Here is a 23,916-nt window from a genome sequence, read left to right as displayed (position 1 = left end):
CACTAATTCTATGTTATTATTCTTAATAATTCATACTGGCAATATGTTCTGAGACTTACATCAGGCACTGTGCTGGGCAGTATATTTTTGCTTACAATAACACTGGAAGGCAAATTTTTCCATATTTGCCATTTGAAGAAACTGAGGCTCAGAGAAATCCTGCACTATGTGCAGGTCACACAGCTGTCAACAGTGCCAAGCTAGAATTCTCAGCCTTGTTCATCTAATGCCAAGACATGAAATTATTTTCCATGCTTTGTCTTTCCAGGCTACATTAACTTTTCCGCAAGCAAAATATTTGAGTTATATTTTCGAAGTTCTTTCAAGGCTGATTCATTATCACACAATTGTCATTTGATACTTGCTCTTAGCTCCAACTACTTATCATATAAATTGCATATGCAATCAATGAAACCAGCTTCTCACTTACTGAACTGTGAAATTTAAATCAGTTTGTTCATTGATTCAAAACTAACATACTTAACCTTTTCATCAAAATTTTTTAGGATTATTAATTTCTACTATGTTTGTTATTTTAAAATAAAAAAAGTATAAATTATAAATTTACATTATTTCTTTATCATGAGGAATCTTAGTATTCTGGACCACTTAATTGTTGGGTAAATATTACAGTAACTAATAAATTACAACATTTACAATTACCTTGTATACCACTAACTCCCTGCCACCAGAAAGCAGTGCTAAACTATAAATATCCATTAGAGCAATTCAGATTTCAGATGTTTGTTTAAAAAGTGAGCATCTTAAAATCAACTAAATATGTTCTTTTAAAATTGCTAACTTTTCATAATCTAAATGATTACATCTATCAAAAAGACTGCTTAAAAAGTAAATTATTTAGTAAAATAATATTATTTTAAAAGTGAATCTTATTTTGAAAAGAAGCTAAATTTTTCTCATTTGATAAGGGTTAAAAATTGGTTTGATTTTCATACCTTACTAAATGGTTTAATGTTATGAAAACAGTAACACAAAAATCGACAAAAAGTTCTTATAATTCCCAAGTCTTGCTTACAAAATGTGATTTAAAATAATTTCAATCTAATTTTCTCTCTCTGCAAGCTGGGCATTGATGTTAATCTTCAAAAAAACATATAATCATTAATTAGTAAGAATAATATTGCTCAAATATGAATCTGTCACCTCAAAAAATGAAAAAGTTGAGTTTTAAAAAGTATTTTTAATCCTTTACAGATTTAAAAGTAAGTGGTAGTCTTCTGGTTTCATTTCCAACATGTGAAGAACTGGGAAATCTTCACTCCCAACCTCACCACAAGTAAAAGCTGAACAAAATAAAATTTAAGATTATTTTCTTTTTTTTTTTTTTTTTTTTTAGACGGACTCTCGCTCTGTCGCCCGGGCTGGAGTGCAGTGGCCGGATCTCAGCTCACTGCAAGCTCCGCCTCCCGGGTTTACCGCCATTCTCCTGCCTCAGCCTCCGAGTAGCTGGGACTACAGGCGCCCGCCACCTCGCCCGGCTAGTTTTTTGTATTTTTTTGGTAGAGACGGGGTTTCACAGTGTTAGCCAGGATGGTCTCGATCTCCTGACCTCGTGATCCGCCCGCCTCGGCCTCCCAAAGTGCTGGGATTACAGGCTTGAGCCACCGCGCCCGGCCAAGATTATTTTCTTAGATCTATCAGAGAATTAAGGTTTCAGGGCAAATTGCATGCAAAAATCTGGAGAAACAGGAAAATACAGAAAATCACAGCTGAGCTCAGCTTACAGGGAGCAAAAGCCACTGGAGTCAGTAACAAATAAATATTTAAATGGTAACTTTAATGAGTTGTTGGAGGTATGAATTGCTGGAGGCTGAATGTGAACCAGCTTAAGAGTTAAAAACTCCAGGGGCAACTGGGTGCAGTGGCTCACTCCTGTAATCCCAACACTTTGGGAGGCCGAGGTGGGTGGATCACCTCGGTCAGGAGATAGAGACCATCCTGGCTAACGTGGTGAAATCCCATCTCTACTAAAAATACAAAAAAAATAGCCAGGAGTGGTGGCGGGCGCCTGTAGTCCCAGCTACTCAGGAGGCTGAGGCAGGAGACTGGCGTGAATCCGGGAGGTGGAGCTTGCAGTGAGCTAAGATCATGCTACTGCACTCCAGCCTGGGTGGCAGAGCAAAATTCTGTAAAAAAAAAAAAAAAAAAAAAAAAAAATCCAGGGACCCAGTCTCAGAAGAATACTACATTTTCATGGGTTTTACTTCCAGGAACCCAACCAGTTTCTCTCAGTGAATATATGAGAAAAAATCCCTTTCTGTTTAAGTGAAGGTAGGGAGTAGGAGTGGGAAAGGGGAGAAAAGTAACCATTTTGTAATACTTGTCTAATGAAAAAGTAACAATTTTGAAATACACACAAAGGATTCTTCATAAACGAAAGCCTACTCTCCAAGGCAAAATATTTCACAGAGCCTTATCTGACCCAAGGGAAAAGGCAACTAGTAAATCTCAGCCTCCTCTAGCTTTCCTATCTTACTTAAGGGGAAAAAACAGCCTAAGAAGTAGTTCAAGGGATCACAGCACACAAACTCTGGCCCACTTAAAAAAATGAAATTTAGTCATAAGGTTATAGAACATTTCTCCTGTCCAATACCTTACCACCACATCAACCAGGTTCTGCTATTATAACAGTGAATTAAAACTGAGGGAGCTGCAGGACACAAATTCTATTTAAGAAGGAGCTCTTAGGGAAACCCCAAAGCAATAGGAGAATGAAAAAAAAAATCAAAGGAAACTGAAGACTCTGACATTTATCACTACAACAGATATTAAACAAAGCCCAGCATCCAGCCAGATTAACATAAAACCTCACATCAAAATTACTCAATTTATATTGTCTAATATATCACATCAAGCTTTTAACAAAAAATTATAAAGCATCCTAAAAGGCAAGCAAAACAATCTGAAGAGACAAAGCAAACATCAAACCAGACTCAGTTATGACACAGATTTTGGAATTAACAGAAAGGGAACTTAAAGGAACTAAGAGTAATATGTTAAGCGTTCTAATGGAAAGTTGGCAACTGGCAACAACAGATGGATAATGTAAACAGAGAGATGGAAACTAGGAAAGATTGCAAAGAGAATGCTGGAGATCAAAAGCACAGTAGTAGAAATTAAAAAAAAAAGTCTTAATGAGCTCATCAGTAGACTGGATACAGCTAAGGAAGGAATCAATAACTCTGAAGATATGTCAATAGAAACTTCCTAGAAAGAAAGGCAAAAAAAAAAAAAAAAAATTAAATGGAACAGAATTCCCCAAAACTCTAAGAAAATTGCAAAAGGTATAACATAATCCTAATGGGAATAGCAAAATAACAAGAAAGAAAGAATAAATATTTGACATAATAATGGCCGGGAATTATCCAAAATTAATCCAGACACCAATCCATACCTACAGGAATCTCAGAGAATATGAAGCAATATAAATACCAAAAACTCAACATCTCGGCATATCATGTTCAAATGCAGAAGATAAAAGATAAAGAGATCTTCAAAGAAACCATAGAAAAAAAGAAAAAATCTTATCTATAGAGCAATAAGGATAAGAATTAGATGTCCTGTCATAAGCTATAGAATAAAAAAGAAAGTATAGTGAAGTACAAAATGTTGCCAAAAATTTTTTTAAAAAGAACACAAATTATCCCAGACAAGAAGGAGAAATAAAGCACTTTCTTGGACAAATAAAAACTAAGGACATTTATTGCCTGTAGGCCTGCCATACAAGAAATGTTAAGTTTTCAGTGAGGAGGAAAAGGATATAGGTCGAAAGTCAGATCTATATAAAGGAAGGAGCATATGAAGGTAAAAGAAAATCTTTTATCTTCATTATCAATTGATCTAATAGTTAACTGTGCACAATAATAATAGGAACAAAATACTGGATAATTGTAGCTTTTGGAAAACAGAAATAAATAACAGCAATATAAAGAATAAAAGGGAGAGATTAGAAATACACTTTTATAAGGTACCTGTATTACCTGTAAAGTGGTATACTGTTATTTGAAAGTGGACATGGATTCCCTAAGAACATATTCATCAAACTCTAGAGAAACCACTGAAACATATTTTTAAAAGAGGTACAATTGATATGTTTAGAGAGTAGAGAGCATTGAATTATATAAAGTTCTCAACACCAGAGGAGTCAGAGAAAGAAGTGAACATTTTTAAAAAACAAGTAAATATAATGAAGAAAACAGTTACAAACATTATAGGTATTAATCTAACTATATTAATAATCATTTTAAATGTGAATTGCCTCAATACACGAAGAGAGACTGTCAGTAAATTTAAAAAACAAGACCTAACTACATACTGCCTAAAAGAAACCCTCTTTAAATATAAGTCACACATCAAAAGTAAGCAATGGAGAAAGATATAACATGTTCACACTAAACAGAAGGATGTTGGAAAAACTATATTAATTTCAGACAGAGCAGATTTCAAAGCAAAGAAGACTACTGAAGATAAAAGGGGTGTTTGTTACATATTGATAAACAGTCAGTTCTCCAAGAAGATATAACAATCCTTAATATGTATGCTCCTAATAATGTCACATCAAAATACATGAGGCAAAACCTGTCAGAACTGGAAGGACAAACAGACAAACCTATTATGGTTGGAGACTTTAGTACTTCTGACCAAAACAGAATACATTCTGAGGCATAAGATGTACTTCAACAAATCTAAAGGAACAGAATGTGTATGCAGTACGTACTCAGGCCACAATAGAAATAAATAACAGAAAGCTTAAAATAAATAACAGAAAGACAGCTAGCAAATACTCAAGTAATTAGAGATTAAATAATATAACTCTAAATAAAACATGACTTAAAGAAGAACTCTCAGGATAAATTTCAAAATATTTTCAACTAAATGAAAATGAAAATATAACATATCAAAATCTACGGGATGCTGTAAAAGCAGTGCCTAGAGGAAAATTTATAGCATTGTGTATATATTAGAGGAAAAGACAAAAATTGAATAATCTGAGCTTCCACTTTAAAAAAATTGAGGAAAAATAACAATCTAAGCTTAAAGTAGGCAGGAAAAAAAAAGTAAAAATTAACAGGAAAATCAAAACAATTATAACCACGAAATCAATAGAGAAAACTCAACAAAACAAAAAACTGGTCCTTTGAAAGATCAACTGATGAAACTACAGTCAGACTGTCAGGAAAAAAAAAAAAAGTAAGAGAGAAGAAACCAGTAACTAATATCAGAAATGAAAGAGAGGTCACATCATAGCTATTGATGCTGTGGATGTCAAAAGGATGATAAAGCAATATTATGAATAACTCTATACTAAGAAGTTTGAAAACTCAAATGAATGAATTATTTGAAAAACACAAATTACTAAAATTCACATGTGGAGAAAAAGATAATCTAAATAGGCCTATATCTAATGGAAGAGAATGAATCAATAATTAATAACCTTCCAAAAAATAAAGCGCCAGGTCCAAATGGTTTCACTAGTAAATTTTACCAAATACTTAAAGTGTAAATGGTATCAATACTCTAATCTCTTCCAGAAAATAGGACTACTTCCTAACTCATTCTATGAGGACAGCATTACCATACTGCCAAAATCAGATATATACATTATATAGGAATAGATAGCCATCGATCAGTTATCTCTCCTGAATATATATTTAAAAATCTTCCACAAAATACTAGCAAATCAAATCCAATGATGTACAAAAAGTGTTGTATAACACAAGCTAGTAGGATTTTCTGGTATATGAGGCTGGTTCACTATTTGAAAATTGGCTAATGTAAACCATTACATCAAATGGCTTTTTAAAAAATCGTATGATTGTATCAGTTGATACAGAAAAGGGACTTGACAAAATCCAACATAATTTGTGAGGACTCTCAGAAAATTAGGAATAGAGGGAACTCTTGAATTTGACAAACACAAAATCTACAGCTAATATCCCACTTGATGGTGAGAAACAAAATGTTTTCCCCTGACATTGGAAACAAGGTAAGGATGTCCCCTTTTACTTCTACTCGACATCTCAACATCATTTTGAATGTCCTAGCTAGTGCAATAACACATAAAAAAGAAAAAAAAAAAAGGCATACAGATTGGGAATGAAGAAATAAAGTAACGTTTTTGTCCACAAATCACATCGTCTATGTAGAAAATCCCGAAGAATCAATAGCAACAAAAAGCTCCGGCAATGAATAAACTGTTACACCAATTTGCAAGATAGAAAGTTAATATACGAAAGTCAACTGCTTTCCTACATGCCAGCAATGAACCATTTGAATTTGACATTTAAAACACAGTAACATTTACATTAGTACCAAAAAAATTAGGAAAGTATAAATCTAATAAATTATGTAGAGGATGTAAATGAGAAAAACTAGAAAACTTTGATGAAAGAAATCAAAGAAAATCTAAATAAAAGAATTATTCATATTCATGGATAGAAAAACTCAGTATCGTTCAGATGACTATTCTCAACTTGATCTTTAGATGCAGCATAATCCCAGTTAAAATCCCAGTAAGTAACTTGGTCAACATAGCAAAACCCTATCTCTACAAAAAATACAAAATTTAGCCAGGCATGTTGGTATGTGCCTATGCTCCCAAGCTACTCAGGAGGCTGAGGCGGGGAGATCACTTGAGCCCAGGAGACTGCACAACTGCACTGCAGCCTGGGAGACAGAGTGAGATCCTTTCTCAAAACAAAACAAAACAAAATTCCAGTAAGTTATTTCGTGGTTTTCAACAAACAGATTCTAAAGCTTATACCCAGAGGGAAAAGACTCAGGATAGCCCACACAATATGGAAGAAGAGTTAAGAGGACTGACAGTACCCTACTTGTAGAATTACTATGAAGTTACAGTAATCAGGACAGTGTGGTATTGGCAAAAGAACAGACAAGTAGACAAGTGAAATAGAATAGAGAGTACAGAAATAAACCTACACAAATATAGTCAACTGATCTTTGACAAAGGAGTTAAGACAATTCTTTGGAGAAAGGATGATAGTCTCTTCAACAAATGTTGTCAGCAAAATTGGATATCGATATGCAAAACAATGAATCTAGACAAGGACTTTATCCTTTTCATTGAAAGTAACTCAAAATGAATCATAGATCTAAATGAAATATTAGAAAACTTCTAGAAGAAAACATAGGAAAAAATCTAGTTAACCTTGGGTTTGGCAACAAATTTTTGGATATGAAACTAAAAGCATGGTCCATGAAAGGAAATGCTGATGTTTAATAAAATTAGAATCTTCTGTTCTATGAAAGACAATGATACAAGAATTAAAAGATAAACCACCGATTGAGGAAAAATATTTGTAAGACAAATAGTAAATTAAGAATTTGTGCTCAAAATACACAAACAATTATTAAATCTCAATAAGTAAACAACCCAGTTTAAAAAATGTAAAATATCTAAAAAGACACCACCAAAGATGATATAGAGATAGCAAATGACATATGAAAAGATGCTCAGCACCACTTGTCAATACGGAATTACAAATTGAAACTGCGACGAGAAACCACTACATATCTATTAGAATGGCTAAAATTGGAAAAAAAAAATGAAAATACAAAGTGCTGACAAGTATGTGGAGCAACAGGAACTCTGTTGTATTGCTGGTGGGCATGCAAAATGGTACAGCCACTTTGGAAGACAGTTTGACAGTTTTTTGTTGTTTGTTGTTCTTTTTTAACATCGAGTCTTACCATATAATCCAGTTAATGCAGTCTGAGGTATTTATCCCATTGAGTTGAAAACATGTCCATACAAAGACTGCATATGAATGTTTATAGCATCTTATTCATAATCACCAAAATTTGGAAGCAACAAAAATGTCCTTCAAGAGGTAAATGGATAAACAGTGGTTCAGCCATACAATAGAATACTATTCAGTAACAAAAAAAGCTTCAAGCTACCAAAATACATGGAAGAATCTTAAATGCATATTGCCAAATAAAAGAAACCGGTTTGAAAAGGCCACATATTGTAGCTTTATGACATTATGCAGAAGGCTAAACTACAGAGACAATAAAAAAATTAGCGGTTACCAAAGGTTGGGTACGGGAAGGATGAATAGGTAGGACACAGGAGATTTTTAGGGTGGTAAAATTATTCTATATTGTTCTGTAATGGTGAATATATGACATGATATGATGCATTTGTTGAATCATAGAATCTTACAACACAGAATAAACCTTAATATAAACTATGGACTGCATTAACCATAACGTATCAATAGTTGTTCTTTAATTGCAACAAATGTACCACATTGATGCAAGATATTTAAAAAGCAGAAACCTAGGGGTTAGGAGGAGGCAACAATATGGGAACTCAACAATATCTGTTCGATTTTTCTGTAAATATAAAACTTTTCTTAAAACTAAAGTCTGCTAATTTTAAAATAAAGTTAATAGCAGAAATTAAAACTCTGGCCCTAGTGAGTACAGAACATCAATTAGACTTCCTCCTACAATGAACAACAAAAACAAGCCTGCTGTTCCCTTTCTTATTTTATTTTCTAAGAGACAGGGTCTCCCTATTTTGCTCAGGTTGGACTCAAATTCCTGGGCCAAGCAATCCTCCCTCCTCAGACTCCTGAGTCACTAGGACTATAGGCATGCAGCCTGCTGCTTCTTTGAATACCATAGTGAGCTCTGCAATGCCAGAGAATATGCAAAATGAGCAAATAACTTTACCCTCATTTTGACAATAGCCTTGCGAATTGCCCATAGCTTAAAAAGAAAATATTGCTCACTTTTTTCTTAGTTTAGTTGTTTTATTAATAAAGGTAGAAGAATGTAAGACATTAAAAAGACCTTCTACAAAAAAGTGATTTAGTTTTGGTATAATAGAAATAAATAAAATTTCCTTATCAACTACAAACATACAGTCAAGAGTAAGCACTCCTTAAATCCTAGGTATGATCCTAAGTGTTTTACATGCATTATTTAATTGAATTCCAAAAATAACTGTGCAAAATCAAGTGCAATCATTATCCTCATTTGACAGATAAGGGAATCGTGGCCTAGAGAGGTTAAATTAATCACTCAAGATTGAGGACCCAAGTTTTCAAGTGGTATGTGTAGCTTCAAAGCCTGAATTACAATGGCCATATTACTTCTCAGTTCTGAGAAAATGAGTATAAGATTCATTAAAAGAAGTTTATTTCAATAATTTTAAACAAGTTTAGTCAAAACAATGTAACCAAGATAGAGTACTAAGATATATAAAAATGCTCCAGTGTTTGTCAATCTTGAATAAGATTTTGAGCAAATATCATTATAAGCCTAAGCCATCTTAATGATATCTTCGCAGAAATGTATACAATGTTCATGTATACAATGCACACATGCACAAGTATATTCTGAAAGACACAGAATGAGGGAGAGAGAGGAAGAGATATTCTAAACCATTAAAAATAATTATTGTGTTAATTTTTATTATAATGACTTGAATAGGTCATCAAGGTACTAGAACATAACTGCTGACTGCTATACCAAAAGGCAATTTACAAAGCTAAATATCTCATCTCTGCCTTCTTTCCAATTTACTCAGTGTGGAAAATGATACTGGCCTTCCAAAACCTTCACTTATATTTGGACTCTTTCCATCTTTGAGTCTTATTCTAGTGTTGCTGACCATTAAAATAAATATTTCAGTGGGGCTGGAAAAGTCTCTTATTAGCCCAAGCCAAGCTTTATATGGCTTGTGCACTTTAAGAGGTTAATCTAGCCAGCCAACTCACTTTGTTCAGAAGTATTAAATGGAAAGACTGTAATATTCAAAGAAAGGCAAAGTTCATTGGGTAAAACCTCAAGAATATAATGGAGCATAAAACTTCTAGAAATTTTTATCACAATATTTTATGAAACATATGCACACACTCACTGGAACAGAATCCAATCAAATGGCTTTGAAGGTCAGTTCAAAATCACCACATATGTAGAATCTCTGTGAGAAATATGTACCATTTCCAAACTGCCAGGAAATATGTACTATTTCCAAAACTTCCTTTCCCTACTTGATAGTTTATGATCAGTTCAGCAGTTTACTATATAAAAACAATAAAGTCATCTACTACAGCAATGATACCATTTTCAGCTGAAGTATAAGTTTACTAAATATTCCACATTTTCATATCAACATATCCTTGTGTGATAGAACAAAATGAATTACAATGTATAATTCTAGAAGGAAGTACTATTTTAAGTGTGGGCAATGCATATAAAGATTAAAAACAATTATGTTATTTTCCACTTCAAAACCAGGGGCCGGAGGAGAAGACACTCCATTCTTACATTTTAAAGAAAAGTGAATTGGAATGGGCATGGGTAGAGCCAACTCTTAATATAATTCCATGTTTCTAAAATGCCCAAATTCTAGGAGCAACTATGATTCTCCTAAGGGGAAGGAAGTAAAGGTCCACTCTGCGTGACAAAGGTCAGATTTCTGCAGGCAAATGAGGTTTCTGTAGTTAACTGTTCCTGGATTATCACTGTCTGGGGAAGGTCCTAAAAGGTCAAGAGAGGTTTCAAACTGTGCTCACTGCTTAAGGGACATCCTAGGGCTACCTCAATCAATGTAAGACCATTAGGACTTTTCTAACTCTGATTCCACTTTTACTCTCGTAAATCTTGCTTGCTAATACATATTGCTGATGTAGATTTAAAAAGAAACTAAAATAGTATCATACATAGATCAAACAATAGAATACACTCATTTAACAACTTCTTTTAACTCTAAGATTGAGTTCAGTGAAATCCAAGCAGACAAGAGAGGTTTAGAATCTGGCTCTAATAACAAAGCATCACTCTACAGTAGCTGTGCTGGTGTTTACACTCTATGATCAATGACACTATTCTAGATTTCATTTAGTATGATGTAGCTTTACACAAACTATCTTAAACAGTTTCCCCAGTCATCACATATGTTTTATTATGGTAAAATTTTATTGTTCACTTAGATTGTAAAGACTTTTGAGTCATTGAAATACAATAAACATTGAAGTCAAAATTATTATTTGACAACATTTCAGGGTTATTCTTTTAGTGCAACTATATGTCTAAATTTTCTCACAATGGAATTGGAAATACACAAAATGGATTATATTTATAAAAGCTGAAAGTGTTCCACCTATTTTGTAATTAATGAAGGGCATCTCTAAGTATTTTTAGATAGAGTGTAGAAAACATCTGTATTTAATTATATCTTACTTTTCTTAAACAGCCAATTGGAATTGAATTAAGGAATATTTTGAAACCCCTATAGAGATATTAACGTATTAATGGCTGTTCAAGAACTTCATTGCTACAATGCTTGAAAATGTTTAGTTTTATAGATCAACAGCCAGATACTTCATAAATATCAGATTTTCAACATAAAAGGAAGAAACATGAAATATTGATCAAATACAGAAAAAATACCTCTAGAAAAGACCAGGGATTTTTCACTATTATTATATAGCACATAATAAGGCACAGAAAATGTCTTGCATATTTGTGCAAATTTAAATGGGGTTTGTAACATATATATCCTGAGAAGGATTTATTTTTAAATTGTGTTGTGGATTGAGAAAATCTATGAGAATAAATTAACAGCTTGTTATTTATTCTTCACAGAGGAAAAACCTTAAGCTGTTTGCATGGCAACAGTGGGACACAAAGTATGGGTTTTCAGTACTTCTCCTTAAGTATTAAAAATATCAGATTTTCTCTCTGGGTGCTTAATGTTCCCAAATGCCACTTCTTTTCAAAGTCAGTATCAGTTCTGCAGTCAGTTTTCAATCTCCCAGTGGTAAGGATATATTCAAAGGCTCTGCGCTCAGCAGGATAGAAGTCTTTCTCTGTGAATGTAACTGTATCACTCATCAGTAACCTCCTGCCATAAGGGGAATCCACATTTTTCTTTCCTTTTAGTAACTCCTTGGACTCTTGAATGCCAGTCACTTCCCTAAGACCTGGGGTAGTATCTACATAATCTCAGTAAATAGGTCCTACTCATGCTACTCACAAATAAATGTCAAGCCTGCAGATCAAAGTCCCCACATTCTAAAACTCATGTCCTTTATGGATCACTTTTCATAAAGTATACTCATGTTTTAGAAATAACATAGAGGCTCAATTTTGCTTTCTTGCTTTTATCCTAGAAAAGTTTATTTATAAGACACTCTGATTTATAGATAATAGTGTGAAATTCTGATGCAATACATAAAACTCAATTATCCTTGCCTTTGAATAGCCTTCTACTGAAGTATTTTATAATACTTACCATCTTGTAGTAGAAATGAAAAAATCTTTGGGTTATTTAAATTAAAAAGCCACAGGTTGTTTTGCAATAGTTAAAGATCATTTCCTAGTGCCTACAATATATGCTAGATGGCCAATAATAAATTCTAATTCATAATTGATTTTATTTTTAAATCTTCATTATGCTACAGGTAAATGATATGACAGAAAATAGCTTCGGCATGTGTTTTTACAATCTATATTCATTTTAATTACTCAGAATTGCTTGGGAAAATGAATGTAATTATTTGAAATCATTTTCACTCTGCAGATTTCATATATAAAATAAATAAATCTATACTTCTTCAAGTAGATCTGAGTCAAATACAATAGACCAAGCTATCTTATATGAATATCTTTTCAGATCAGCTGTGGAGATAAACATTTTTAAATTTACTACTGTCTCTAAATAACTATATTTGGCAAACAACATGAGATTTAGAATAGAATGTACACAAATGCTATTATATATATATCTAGTTAAAGTTTAAACATTTATTATAGCAGTAAGAGCATATAAGACATTAAATATATACATATCAGAATGCTCAGAAAGGAGACGAAGATGGAACAACAAACACAATCCTTAGAGCAACAGAACTGTTTACTAAATTTTACATAAAAGCTTCATTGTGCTATTTCCCCTATATAAATGCTAATATAACTACATGAGATTATCAGCTATAATTTCACTCTGAGTTCTATTATAATCCATGAGATATTAGGCAAGTCACTTACTCAGGAGGTAGCTTTGGCCTTCACTGTTTTCATCACAAAAACAATTAAAATTTAAGGTTTGTAAAATATTTGTCAGAAAAATTAAACTTTATTGTTCTCATTTTTGTGGTAAATGGTTGAGGTACGGCAGAAAAACAGGTCAATGAAAGATATTACAGAGGCCCTATCTAATGGAGAAGTGTTAGGTTTTCTGAGATATCAAATTTTTATTTTTATTTATTCCTAATAAGAAAATAATTTGGCTAAAATTAAAATACGATGAACTTTTAAATTGAAAAAGAGGTATTTTGATTATGTTGTGAATCAACTGATATAGAAATAAGTAGGGTATGTATGTGCATGTGCACGTGCTTATGAGCATGTTTGCTGATGCTGGGGGCAGGAGTGGGGAGGTACATTATCTATGATTCAAATCCTTTGACTTTCTTCTAGAGGTGTGGCAAAATGTAACTTACAGGTGTGTTACAGAAGAGCAAACAGAGTTCTTGTTAAACCAACTTACCAGTTTTTCGAAGGGGGAAATCATCCTTTGCATCTTGTGCTCCTGGTAATGTATACTTGTAGGATGGAGACGTTCCACTAAGGGGTGGAGAACTTTGATCCAATGATGTGTGGTGGGCAGCCCTAGAAAAGAGAAGGAAGTTTCACTATTTACTCAGTAGTTTTTACTGCATGTCGGTCAGCAATAATCAGCTGTGCATGCTATACACGTGCCTCATGAGCTATGTTTATGCTCTTTCTCCTTAGTGTATACAAACCACAGCCTCACGTAACCAAGTTCACTGTAGCAGTATGCTATTGAATGATGCAGGGTTCCTAAGGATGTCCACCATGTGCTTGGTCATACAGTCACATAGAAAAGTTTGCTTCGCTAAAGTAATTTATCAAGAGTCTGAGCTTTTGACAATTTGAGATTTTTTCCTATGCTCTCTCAAGAGCCATCTTAGGGGAAAAGTCATCATCTCAATCCTTTTTAGTCAATAGTATAAAACAATAAAGGTAAAAGTAAACATATGCAAGGGCTTCATTTTAAAAAATTGCTAGATAGTACATGTGAGTACATGAGAGTAGCTTTTTTTTATTGAAAAGACACAGGATTTTGCCGACGGACTCCCATCTCCTGACTTCCGTGTCAGTTTCAGTAGTAAAGAATGGGAATCACATTCTTTAATATGAAACCGATTTTTAAAAATGTTTTCTTTTTCCTGGATGAATACAATCTAAGAGATGCAATTGTGCTGCTGGAGAATAGTTTATAGGACTGAACACTGACTATATAGTAGATATAAATATCTATAATTATATATGTAATGAAAACAATGAACAGGACATAGTGCCACCATCACAATGATTGTTCTATCATTATTATTTGTTTAAAGCATACATTTTAAAGACTTTATTGGTTTAAGGATATTTCATCTAGCTATAACTGGCAAAAAAGGTATTGGCAAAAAGGGTATTAAATTCAGATTCTATAAGTTAATCATTTATAGTTATCTGAAGTTGGACTCTATTGAAGCTCAATTCCATAAAAACGAGGTAAATATTGTCAAGTAACATGTAAGAGCTATGCTTAATATTACCTAAGAGAACAGCTAATGAACTTAACCAACAAATTCTTTGCATGTAGCTGTTCCTCATTTAAAAACGCTACTATCTTTTCTTAGAACAGACTTTAATTTTGAATTATGACTTAGCTATAAATTATGTGTGTAGTTTTAGGCAACAAAATTGTGTTTCTTTTTAAATAATTTGTGATATTGATTGAATATTTGAAATTGTTCTTCAGAGATTTGTTTTTCATGTCAACTGATATACATGATAGAAATTATGAAAATCATTCAAAAGTATTTATAAAACATTATGGTATCTGTCTGTTACCTGTTTGGGGATGTAGAGGAGGGCAGATACCTATAAAATAGGCTTATAAGTACATTAACTCTTTAAATAGAACTCCCAGGATGTTTACAGTATTAATATAACAGAGTAATCAAGAACTATTTCTATATTTAATGGTGTGAGGGATTGAAAAATATGTAAGTGTAAAATTCTATGGTCTTTTGGTAAACCCTTTTAAGAAAGAAATGAAACTATTACCTATTAGTCTATTATCCGTATATGATTTGCCTATCAGTTCTTTGCCCTGAGTTTTAAAATCATCACATCCTCCAAATTTTATTGAAATATTTGTGTATTGGACTTACGGAAATATGGTTCCATAAAAACCATAATACCACAATGTATTATGTTGTCAGGTTGTGTGTCAGAAGCCAAGCTATTATGTTGCTGTCTGGGAAGAAATGAGGTGAGGTAGGCAGGGGTAAACTATTCATTGAAGACTTACAGTTATTTATTTAGCAACCTTCCTTCTTTCCTTCCCTATCCTCCCTTATCTTTCTTTCTTCCTTCCTTTTTTCTTCATTTCAGACAAAATTCTACTAGACTTTTGAAAATAGCCGACCTCCATCTTACACCAAGTCAAGTGTAATAAAATCACAATCTGCCAAATCCTTTGAAATTACTATACAGATATCAGATGCACCAGCTGAGAATGGAAAAATGCAAAATACAAATGTCTATGCCCACCTCACATTTGTCAGTTATTCATTCATCAAAGAACGTATATACTTCCTTGCCCTCAAGTTGATAAATGCTACCATTTATTTAGCACTTCTCTCTGTTATGTACTTTACCACGTTATTTCATAGGACCGTCCCAGCAACCCTAGAGGGCATGCACTATTATTTTCCTCTTTTTATGGAGAAAGAAACTGATCCTTTGAGAATTCAAAGAACTTGCCCACAACCAGACAGCTGAGAAATGGCAGGCTAAGGATTTGTGCCCAGGTCAGCTAAATACAGAACCTGTGTTCTTTACCCCGGGAATGAAAACAGCCAAACACTGAACATACGTGTACCAGAGCTTGGGATGGCGGCTCACGGAATGATTTTTTCCATTAGTTGGAGTGTCTTTTGTTGCTGATTTACTCAATAGGAATTCTTGAAGCTTCTGCTTTACTTCTGTACTTGCCACTGCCCCTGAAACAAACACACACACACACACACACACACACACACACACAGAAACAGATGTTGATGGTGAGTTTTGTTCTCTCATGCCTCTAGAATATTTAACAAAGATTAAGAAGTAAAATCGCTGGTCACAGCATATAAAGTTTTCCTATTAAAAGAAGAAATCACAGTCCAAATATGCTTTAGAAAATAGTACAGTAATGCTTTATAAATACTACTTAAACTGCAGATTTTCAAAAGACTTCAGCTATTTCTTTAATTACTTTTGCAGAAAGGGAATTCCCAAAATCAATTTTTTTATGTTTAAAAAATACTGCAGAGGAACAAAATACTGTATTTTAATAATCAAGTTATCTTAAGGGATTAGATCCATATTAAATCCCTTAAACACATTAAAATGATCTTTTCTGAGTTGCTAGTTTGAAAACCTTAGTTTAAAAAAAAAAACCCTTTGAGCATTAAACAAATAAATATTGCTGACAATTCCACTTCAAGTCATCAAATTTTGAACCTTGCTACGACCTGATTTTGAACTGACCTAATACCAGGGAATTATTTGGATCTGTCTCCCTCTTGTGGATAGTTCTTTTGCATGTGTTATGCCTTAAATCTTCTCAAAGTTTGAGTATGCCAAAACTAAATGGAGGCAAGGCTTTACTTAGACAGCAATTATTACTTGGCCAGGAGTAAGGAAGGCATAGTCAGGAGATGTGGATACAAGCTGATTATTAAACAGAATGGCATATATTAGACTGCTTTAGCATTACATTATTTTTAAGGTTCAAAACAACAGAAATTAGCACCTTTGCCAGATAATGCTAAGTTTGCTTCTTGAGATGCTCTGCAGACTCAATGATGTGAGCTGGTATGTAAATGTCAAAACTTCACAGTTGGGTCTGTAATCTATGCTTTTAATTAAACACAGACAATTTTGATGAGTCTAACTGCACTCTTTATCAGGTTTTGTTCTGAATAATGATCAGCTAACGATGAGGAAAGAGAGTCCATCGTTTACCCTGGTGCCTCTTACTTTCTCGTCCTCTATCTTTGCCTCTGAGAGGAGGAAGCTGCTGTTCTCTGCGATGCCTCTCTACTTCCTGTTCTTGCCTCTGCTGCTCCAGTTTCTGCTCCTTTTCTAGGAGTTCTTGTTGCTGTTTTATGGCTAGAAGTTCCTGTTGCAACTTGCGAGAAGAGAAAGACATGAGAGTGTGCAATTTCTTTAGGCTTCATAGTCATCACTGACCAAAACTGAAATGTTATGAGCTTTTGGAACTAGTTTGTATTTAGTTCATATTTGTACCCACTTTTTCTGTAAATCATTGAAATCTAAGGACAAGCAACTAATGCAGTGAAGGTCTTAACATCACCAACAGGCAAGTTTTAGGTAGCTCCGTTAACTGTGCATCCCTTTCAAAACTAACTACTAAATTCACTCAGGTCTTCTCATTTCCTTTAATTAAATTTTTATTTCCTTTAATGAATTTTCTTTGAACATACAAACAGGGCAAGGTAGGGATTGCTCCGAAATCTATTTTACAAAGTCCCTCACATTATAAATGAACAACTGAAATCTTCCATTCTTAGCCTGAGAAATGGTGTAAAAATAATCAAGGCAAATACAGAATGGTGAGATATTAAGTTAGTTTGGGAAAAGTTTACCTGAAGTTAACAAATGCTAAAAATTTCAAAACCTTACAGAGCAAGTTCTCAATAGACTAATGCAATGTATATATTCATAATATGTAGAATATATTCTCTATATATTCTCTCAAAATATCAAAATAGCAAAAGCTTTATTCCTTCATTCAGCACATAAAAGCTTTTAGATTAAAGACACTGGTCAAGAAGAAACCACTTCCACAAAACTTCATTTCAATGTACTACTGTTTAGCTTTCTGAATCCCTTGAATTCACTGTCAAACAGTGAATGAAATGAATATGATGCATTCTTGTTCTCTTTTTTATTTTTATTTTTGAGATAGGGTCTCACTCTGTTGCCCAGGCTGGATTGCAGTGGCACCATTATAGCTCACTGCTGCCTCAATCTCCTGGGCTCAAGCGATCCTCCCACCTTAGCCTCCTAAGTGGCTAGGATTACAGGCATATACCACCATTCCTGGCTAATTTCTTTTAAAACTATCATTTTTAGTGGAGACAAAGTCTTGCCATGTTCCCCAGGCTAGTCTCAAACTCCTGGTCTCAAGTGATCCTCCAACGGTGGCCTCCCTAACTGCCAGGATTGTGGGTGTGAGCCACCTTGCCCAGCCTGAAGCATTCTTTTTAATAGACATCTTGAGATGTCCATTTCCGTTCAGACTCAGAAATATATATCTATGAACTATAGTAAATGTGCTCACTGAGGAATAACTAAGGACCTTGAGTTCTACTTAGGTTCTGACATTAGTAGATACGAAATCTGGACAAGTTACTAAACTACTCGGAGCCATAGGGTTCCTCATATGTAAGAGAGAGAATAATCTCTCTTCAGTCGTATATTTATAATGTACATAAAATTTAGTTTTTAAGTTTGAACCCTACTGATTTTAATTATTATTATTATAGGTTGGGCCTCCCTAATTTGAAAATCCAAAATCCTAAATGCTCCAACATCTGAAATAGTTTGAGCACTGACATGATGCCACAAGTGGAAAATTCCATACCTGACCTCACGTGATGAGTTCCAGTCAAAATGCAGGCACACAACACAAAGTTTAGTCAGCTTCACCCAGGGAAAAAAGACCCTTCCAGCCCCTGTTCAGCTGCAATATATTTTTTCCACACACACCCAGATTCCCCCACATAAGCACACTCACAAAAGGTAACAAAATGGCGTCTGTGTGGGCAAGACATGCCAATGGCATGTTCCTCACATTCAGACTCAGCAATGATAGTGATGCCAAACAACCACAGATTGTCCACATGGGTGGTTGAGACAATGACACCTTTCCTTTCCGATGGTTCGATGTACCCAAACTTTGTTTGAAGCACAAAACTATTGGCAATATTGTATAAAATTGCCTTCAGGCTATAAGATGTATATGAAATATAAATGAATTTTATATTTTGACTTGAGTCCCATCTCCAAGACTCTCATTATGTACAGATATGTAAATATTCTAAAATCCAGAAAAAAAATCCAAAATCTGATATATTTCTAGTCCTGAGAATTTCAGATAAGGTATACTCAACATGTGTTTGTAACTTTCAATACTAACGAAGTTAGTACATTTTGTTTTTTATATTAGGTGCCTAAAACTCTTGATTTTATACCAAAAAGTAATAGAACAAAAATAAAAAGCTATTATATGGAATGGCATCAGAGTCACTCTGGAGCAACAGGAAGCTAACTCTGTATATCAACCATAATAGCCTTATTACTCACAGAAGGACATAGAAGCATTTCTGGTTACTCTTCATATTAAAATCTTCAGCGTTTTGGCTTTAATACAGCAGTCCCTTAATGGGTGTTATTATTCCATTGTAATGAAATAATATTCCATTGTAGCAGGAGGAATGCTTAAATTCTGCCTTACTATTAAATTCTATACAGATACTTGGGTTGGTCAAATTAATTTGGTGCTTCACCCAAAGGCCCAATGCATCTGAACTTTAATCTTTCACAGGAATCTAGAAAAGCACACAATTTAATTACCATAGCTACTATTCATTATCAAAGATTGCATGAATGAGGTTTAAAACAATAGAGAGAAATAAACCTTTAGCCCTCTATTTCTAGATGTTCTGGCCCATGAGAAAGGCAGGGCAACTTAAGAGCTTTGGAGGCAGACAGGGCAAGACTGTAAATCTTGGAGCAACAATTTATTGGCTATGTAGCCTTGGAAAGGTAACATTATTTCTCTCTACCTCAGTTTACTAGGTGGAAAAATTGGATAACAGCATCTAACTCAACAAATGGTGATTATTACAGAAGCTAAAGACTCAAAAAGCTAATATAAATAAAGCATCATGTACTGTATCTTTCCCATAAAAATAAAATCTTAATGAAAAGCATCAACTTTTAGCTTTATCCATAAAAAATACAAGACAAAATAAAAATTCTAAAAATCAATAAACTTCCTAATCTGAAAAGATAATATTAATTATGTCTTTGGTTTCTAAGAAAACAAATTATTATTTTAGAAACTCATTTTAAAAGCTAAATTTTCCTTTTAGCTATCTCATAATCCTTTTTTCTCACAGGAGTCACTTTTTCAATATTTTCCAGATGTCAATAAACCTACACTATTGTTTTGTTTGTGCCAAATGAACAATTAATTATCTACTTGCTACTATTACCTTTTGAGTAAAATTAAGCAATAAATTTCTTTCTAAATAATTTATATTGATTTTATAGCTATAAAAGGCAGCAATAGAAATGAAAAGAAGTATCCAAGGCAGTAACTTATCAGTATTGCCCTGTATTTAGGGAAACATGACTCACATAAAGCAGCAATTGAACTACACCGATCCTTACATCTTAAAGTATGGTGAAAAATGTACATTTTACTCATTTCTCTTTCCCATCCTAACATGCTGGAAAGAAAGAAACAGATCTAGGTATCAATGTTTCTATTATTGTTTCAAAGGTTAAATTTAAATAATGCTTCAGTATTCATTTAAAAATAAGTCTAAAAACTAAAGAAAGGCTACCCATAGTTCAAAATGTAGCCATGAGCTACTGATTCCATTTAGGACAAAAGAAAATACTCTCACTTTAAGGTATTTTATAGATCAATAATATACAAGAGTTCTTTTTGGAAAGTTCACTAGTAAAAGAAAAAAATATATTTTATATCACTTGTCAAAGAGCCTTTTTAGAGATATAAGATAATAAAGTTCTTCCAGGATTAAGAAACATCTTGTAAACCAAGTAATATAGAGAAGATAGCATTTTTACTTCCTTAGAAACTGTCATATTAATGTGGTAAAATTATATACTATTAACATTAGTTATCTATATCAACCCTCTATCGATGTGCTTGTACTTGATATGCAAACAATAAAGTTCCTATAATACAAAATAATAAAGTATGAGATAACATAATTTATTACATTCATAAATTAGCAAGTGTTTGTCATCTCTGAAAGAGTTGTATATAAAAATAAAATTTTTATTGTAAATCTTTGCTGTTTTTCTCTGTCATAATAAATTCAAATTAAATAGCCTTGTTTCAACTGTCTTTGTCAAGAAGTTGTGAGATGTTTTACAAATAAAGCTAAAGTAATATTTATCTCTGGAGATACAAAATAAAAAAACAGACACTTCTAATATTATTTGATAATAAGCTATTATTTTAAATTCTGGAATATGGATATATTTGTGCTAGAATAATTTAAACAACTTTAGTCTCAAATTGTCAACTACTCTCAAATACTTTCAATAAGTCTTATCTACAGTCTATAAAAATATTTGTACCAGTTTCTCCATTTATAACTCCCTTAAGCTTTTTATTATACTATTATTTTGAATGTATACATTATGAGTTTTTTTCTATAAGGAAGATTAGGACATACTCAGAACATCTACTTATACACCATGTTTGTTTTTCAAAAACAGTTGTCTTCATATAAGGTGACTAATTTATCCTTTCTCACAAATAGTATACGTAGACTCTTCAGAAATGAAATATAAAATGGGTCTTCTAGGCTCATGCTTCTTCCTGGTGGAGAACAGATGGGGCAAATGAACAAAATCACATAGGAGAGATTCTAAAATTAGGATAGGAAGTTACTATTCCCTACTATTGATTCCATATGCTAAAGGATAAAGAAGGTCCCTCTGAGAAGCAAAACAGGTTTTAACAGGTACTTACCCAAAGTTTTCACTAGTAAAATCACAATTCCCTTCAAGCCATATATCCATGTCTTAATCACAGTGAATCTACCCGCAAAGTGTTCCCATGGGCACTGCTCATGCCCACCATGGTGCAGATTCCTGAGTAAGGTCACAGACAAAGAAGCATTTGCTACCTTGATATGCTCCTGAAGCTGAGCCTGGTGCTGCCGTGTCAAGTTCTCATGCTGCTTCTGAAACTCTGCTATCAGGAGCTGCTTCTGGATTTGTTGCTGCTGCTGGATAAGAAGTAATTCCTGCTGCAATTGCTTCTCACGGACAACAGGGTCCACCACGGGCATCATCATCCTGAGGTCTGTCCTTAGGTCTAAAGGTGAGATGGGCTCCAGGCCCACAGGAACTTCTGACTTCACATCCACTAAAGAACCAGAAAAAAAGGGAAATGGGGTGGAGGAGGGTAATAGAAGATTGGAAATTAGCACATTGATTTGAAACAAACAAAAAGTATAAGACATTATACCCTGTACAATAAATTTTATGCCAATGACTCTAGCCATTTCTTTATAATGATGATATAAAGGCATTTGTACATGAGTTTTGATAAATGGGCCATAGGCTAATTTCAGCAATTTGCACTCTGCCATGAATCTTCCACAATTCCCTTTTACAAACAGATTATTTCAATTGCTCTCTGGTATCGGCCATTCATAAAACTTATTCTACTGAACCCCTAACAACAATCAAGTCAGCGAGGACAAAAAAAAAAAAAAAAAAAAAAGGAATTATGTTGAGGAAAAGATGCCCTAAGAGAGAACTTCCACCATGACTAAATTTGTACACTTAAGAACATCTTCCTTTGTAATCAGAGTCAGAAGATATCTTAAACTTTACAAAGTAAAGGTTGTAATATAATGTGTTTGCAGCACTATTGGAGGTACCAAAGACAGAATACAAAACTGCATTCTAAAATGTGGAAAATGGCGATTAACAACAGCAATGGTGCCAGATCCAAACATCAAGGAGTGAAAGTAGCCAAGTTTCTAAGTCTTGATGTTTAAATGGTAACAATCTGTATCTCAGCTACCTCATTCCTAAAATAAATAAGGTGGAAAAAGTATGAGGAAACTTAAAACAAGTATTTAATGAAACCACTGGAGTAAAAAAAGATTTGATGATCTGAGAATAACTATAGATGATAATATTTAAATTTATACAAATTAAATTAGAAAATAGATATAAAATTCTTAGCAAAAACTCTTAGTAGATAAGAATGCTGCTTTCTAAAGGTTTAGTTTAAGAAGAAAACTCACAGACAGGGTAGATATCCAAATATACCATTTATTTATTGTTGGTGTCCATTCTGATATTCTGAATGACCAGCATCCATGCCAATCTGGTTGTTAAACATTTTGAGTATGACCTTTACCCACAAGAATCAGGAAAATTGTGTAGTTCACTGTAAAAGGTTAAGCTAAAGACAACAGGAATTTTGGAGTAGAAACTAGCAAACTGGATTCCATGGCTTTTCAAAAGAGGCCAGTCACTACTCAGATAAAAACAATTATTGGTGGGAGTTGATGGGGGAAAAGAAAATACAGATCCAGTGTAGACAGAAATAATTGTTAACTGAAAATTAAATTGAAATATTTTTGGGGGGTGAAGAGCTCATTTTTTCACCCAGGCTGTAGTGCAGTGGTGCAATTATAGCTCAATGCAGCCCAGAACTTCCTGGCTCAAGGGATCCTTCTGCCTCAGCCTCCCAAGCATCTGGGACTTTAAGTGCATATCACCATGACCAGCTAAATTTTTCTTATTTTTTTTTATACCTGGGGTCAGGGTAGTGGGGAGCCGGGGTGGTATCTTGCTATGTTGCCAAAGCTGGTCTTGAATTCCTGACCTCAAGTGATCCTCCTGCCTGACAGGCTCCCAAGTTCTGAGATTATAGGCATGAGTAACAGCACCAGGCTCTTCAAAAGTTTTAAATACTCCAGAAACCAAACAAAATGCTTCAACCTTTACATGTACCGGTTTTCAAATTCTGCT

At 33.7% G+C, this 23,916-nt stretch overlaps 1 protein-coding gene across 8 annotated transcripts in view; it reads right to left on the bottom strand.

The window, feature by feature from the left end:
• The window catches only part of HDAC9 (histone deacetylase 9), a 418,509-nt gene extending 395,890 nt beyond the window's left edge, over positions 1 to 22,619 (bottom strand). For 2 of the 8 annotated variants that reach the window (XM_033194709.1, XM_033194713.1), the window contains exons 1-4: positions 22,050 to 22,423; positions 17,110 to 17,251; positions 15,965 to 16,085; positions 13,550 to 13,671 (exon numbers count right to left, since the gene is read on the bottom strand). In XM_033194709.1, the coding sequence (XP_033050600.1) occupies positions 13,550 to 13,671; positions 15,965 to 16,085; positions 17,110 to 17,251; positions 22,050 to 22,388 (724 nt within the window). In that variant the 5' untranslated portion in view covers positions 22,389 to 22,423. Of the gene's footprint in view, positions 1 to 13,549; positions 13,672 to 15,958; positions 16,086 to 17,109; positions 17,261 to 22,049 lie in introns of all 8 variants that reach the window. The other 6 variants (XM_033194706.1, XM_033194711.1, XM_033194708.1 and 3 more) reach the window with 4 other exon arrangements.
• Positions 22,620 to 23,916: the final 1,297 nt, after the last annotated feature.

Source organism: Trachypithecus francoisi, unplaced genomic scaffold (assembly GCF_009764315.1).
Source record: "Trachypithecus francoisi isolate TF-2019V2 unplaced genomic scaffold, Tfra_2.0 Lachesis_group4, whole genome shotgun sequence".
Classification (NCBI taxonomy): Eukaryota; Metazoa; Chordata; class Mammalia; order Primates; family Cercopithecidae; genus Trachypithecus; species Trachypithecus francoisi.
Note: the sequence above shows the minus strand (reverse complement) of the source record. Positions and strands in the feature narration are given on the sequence as shown.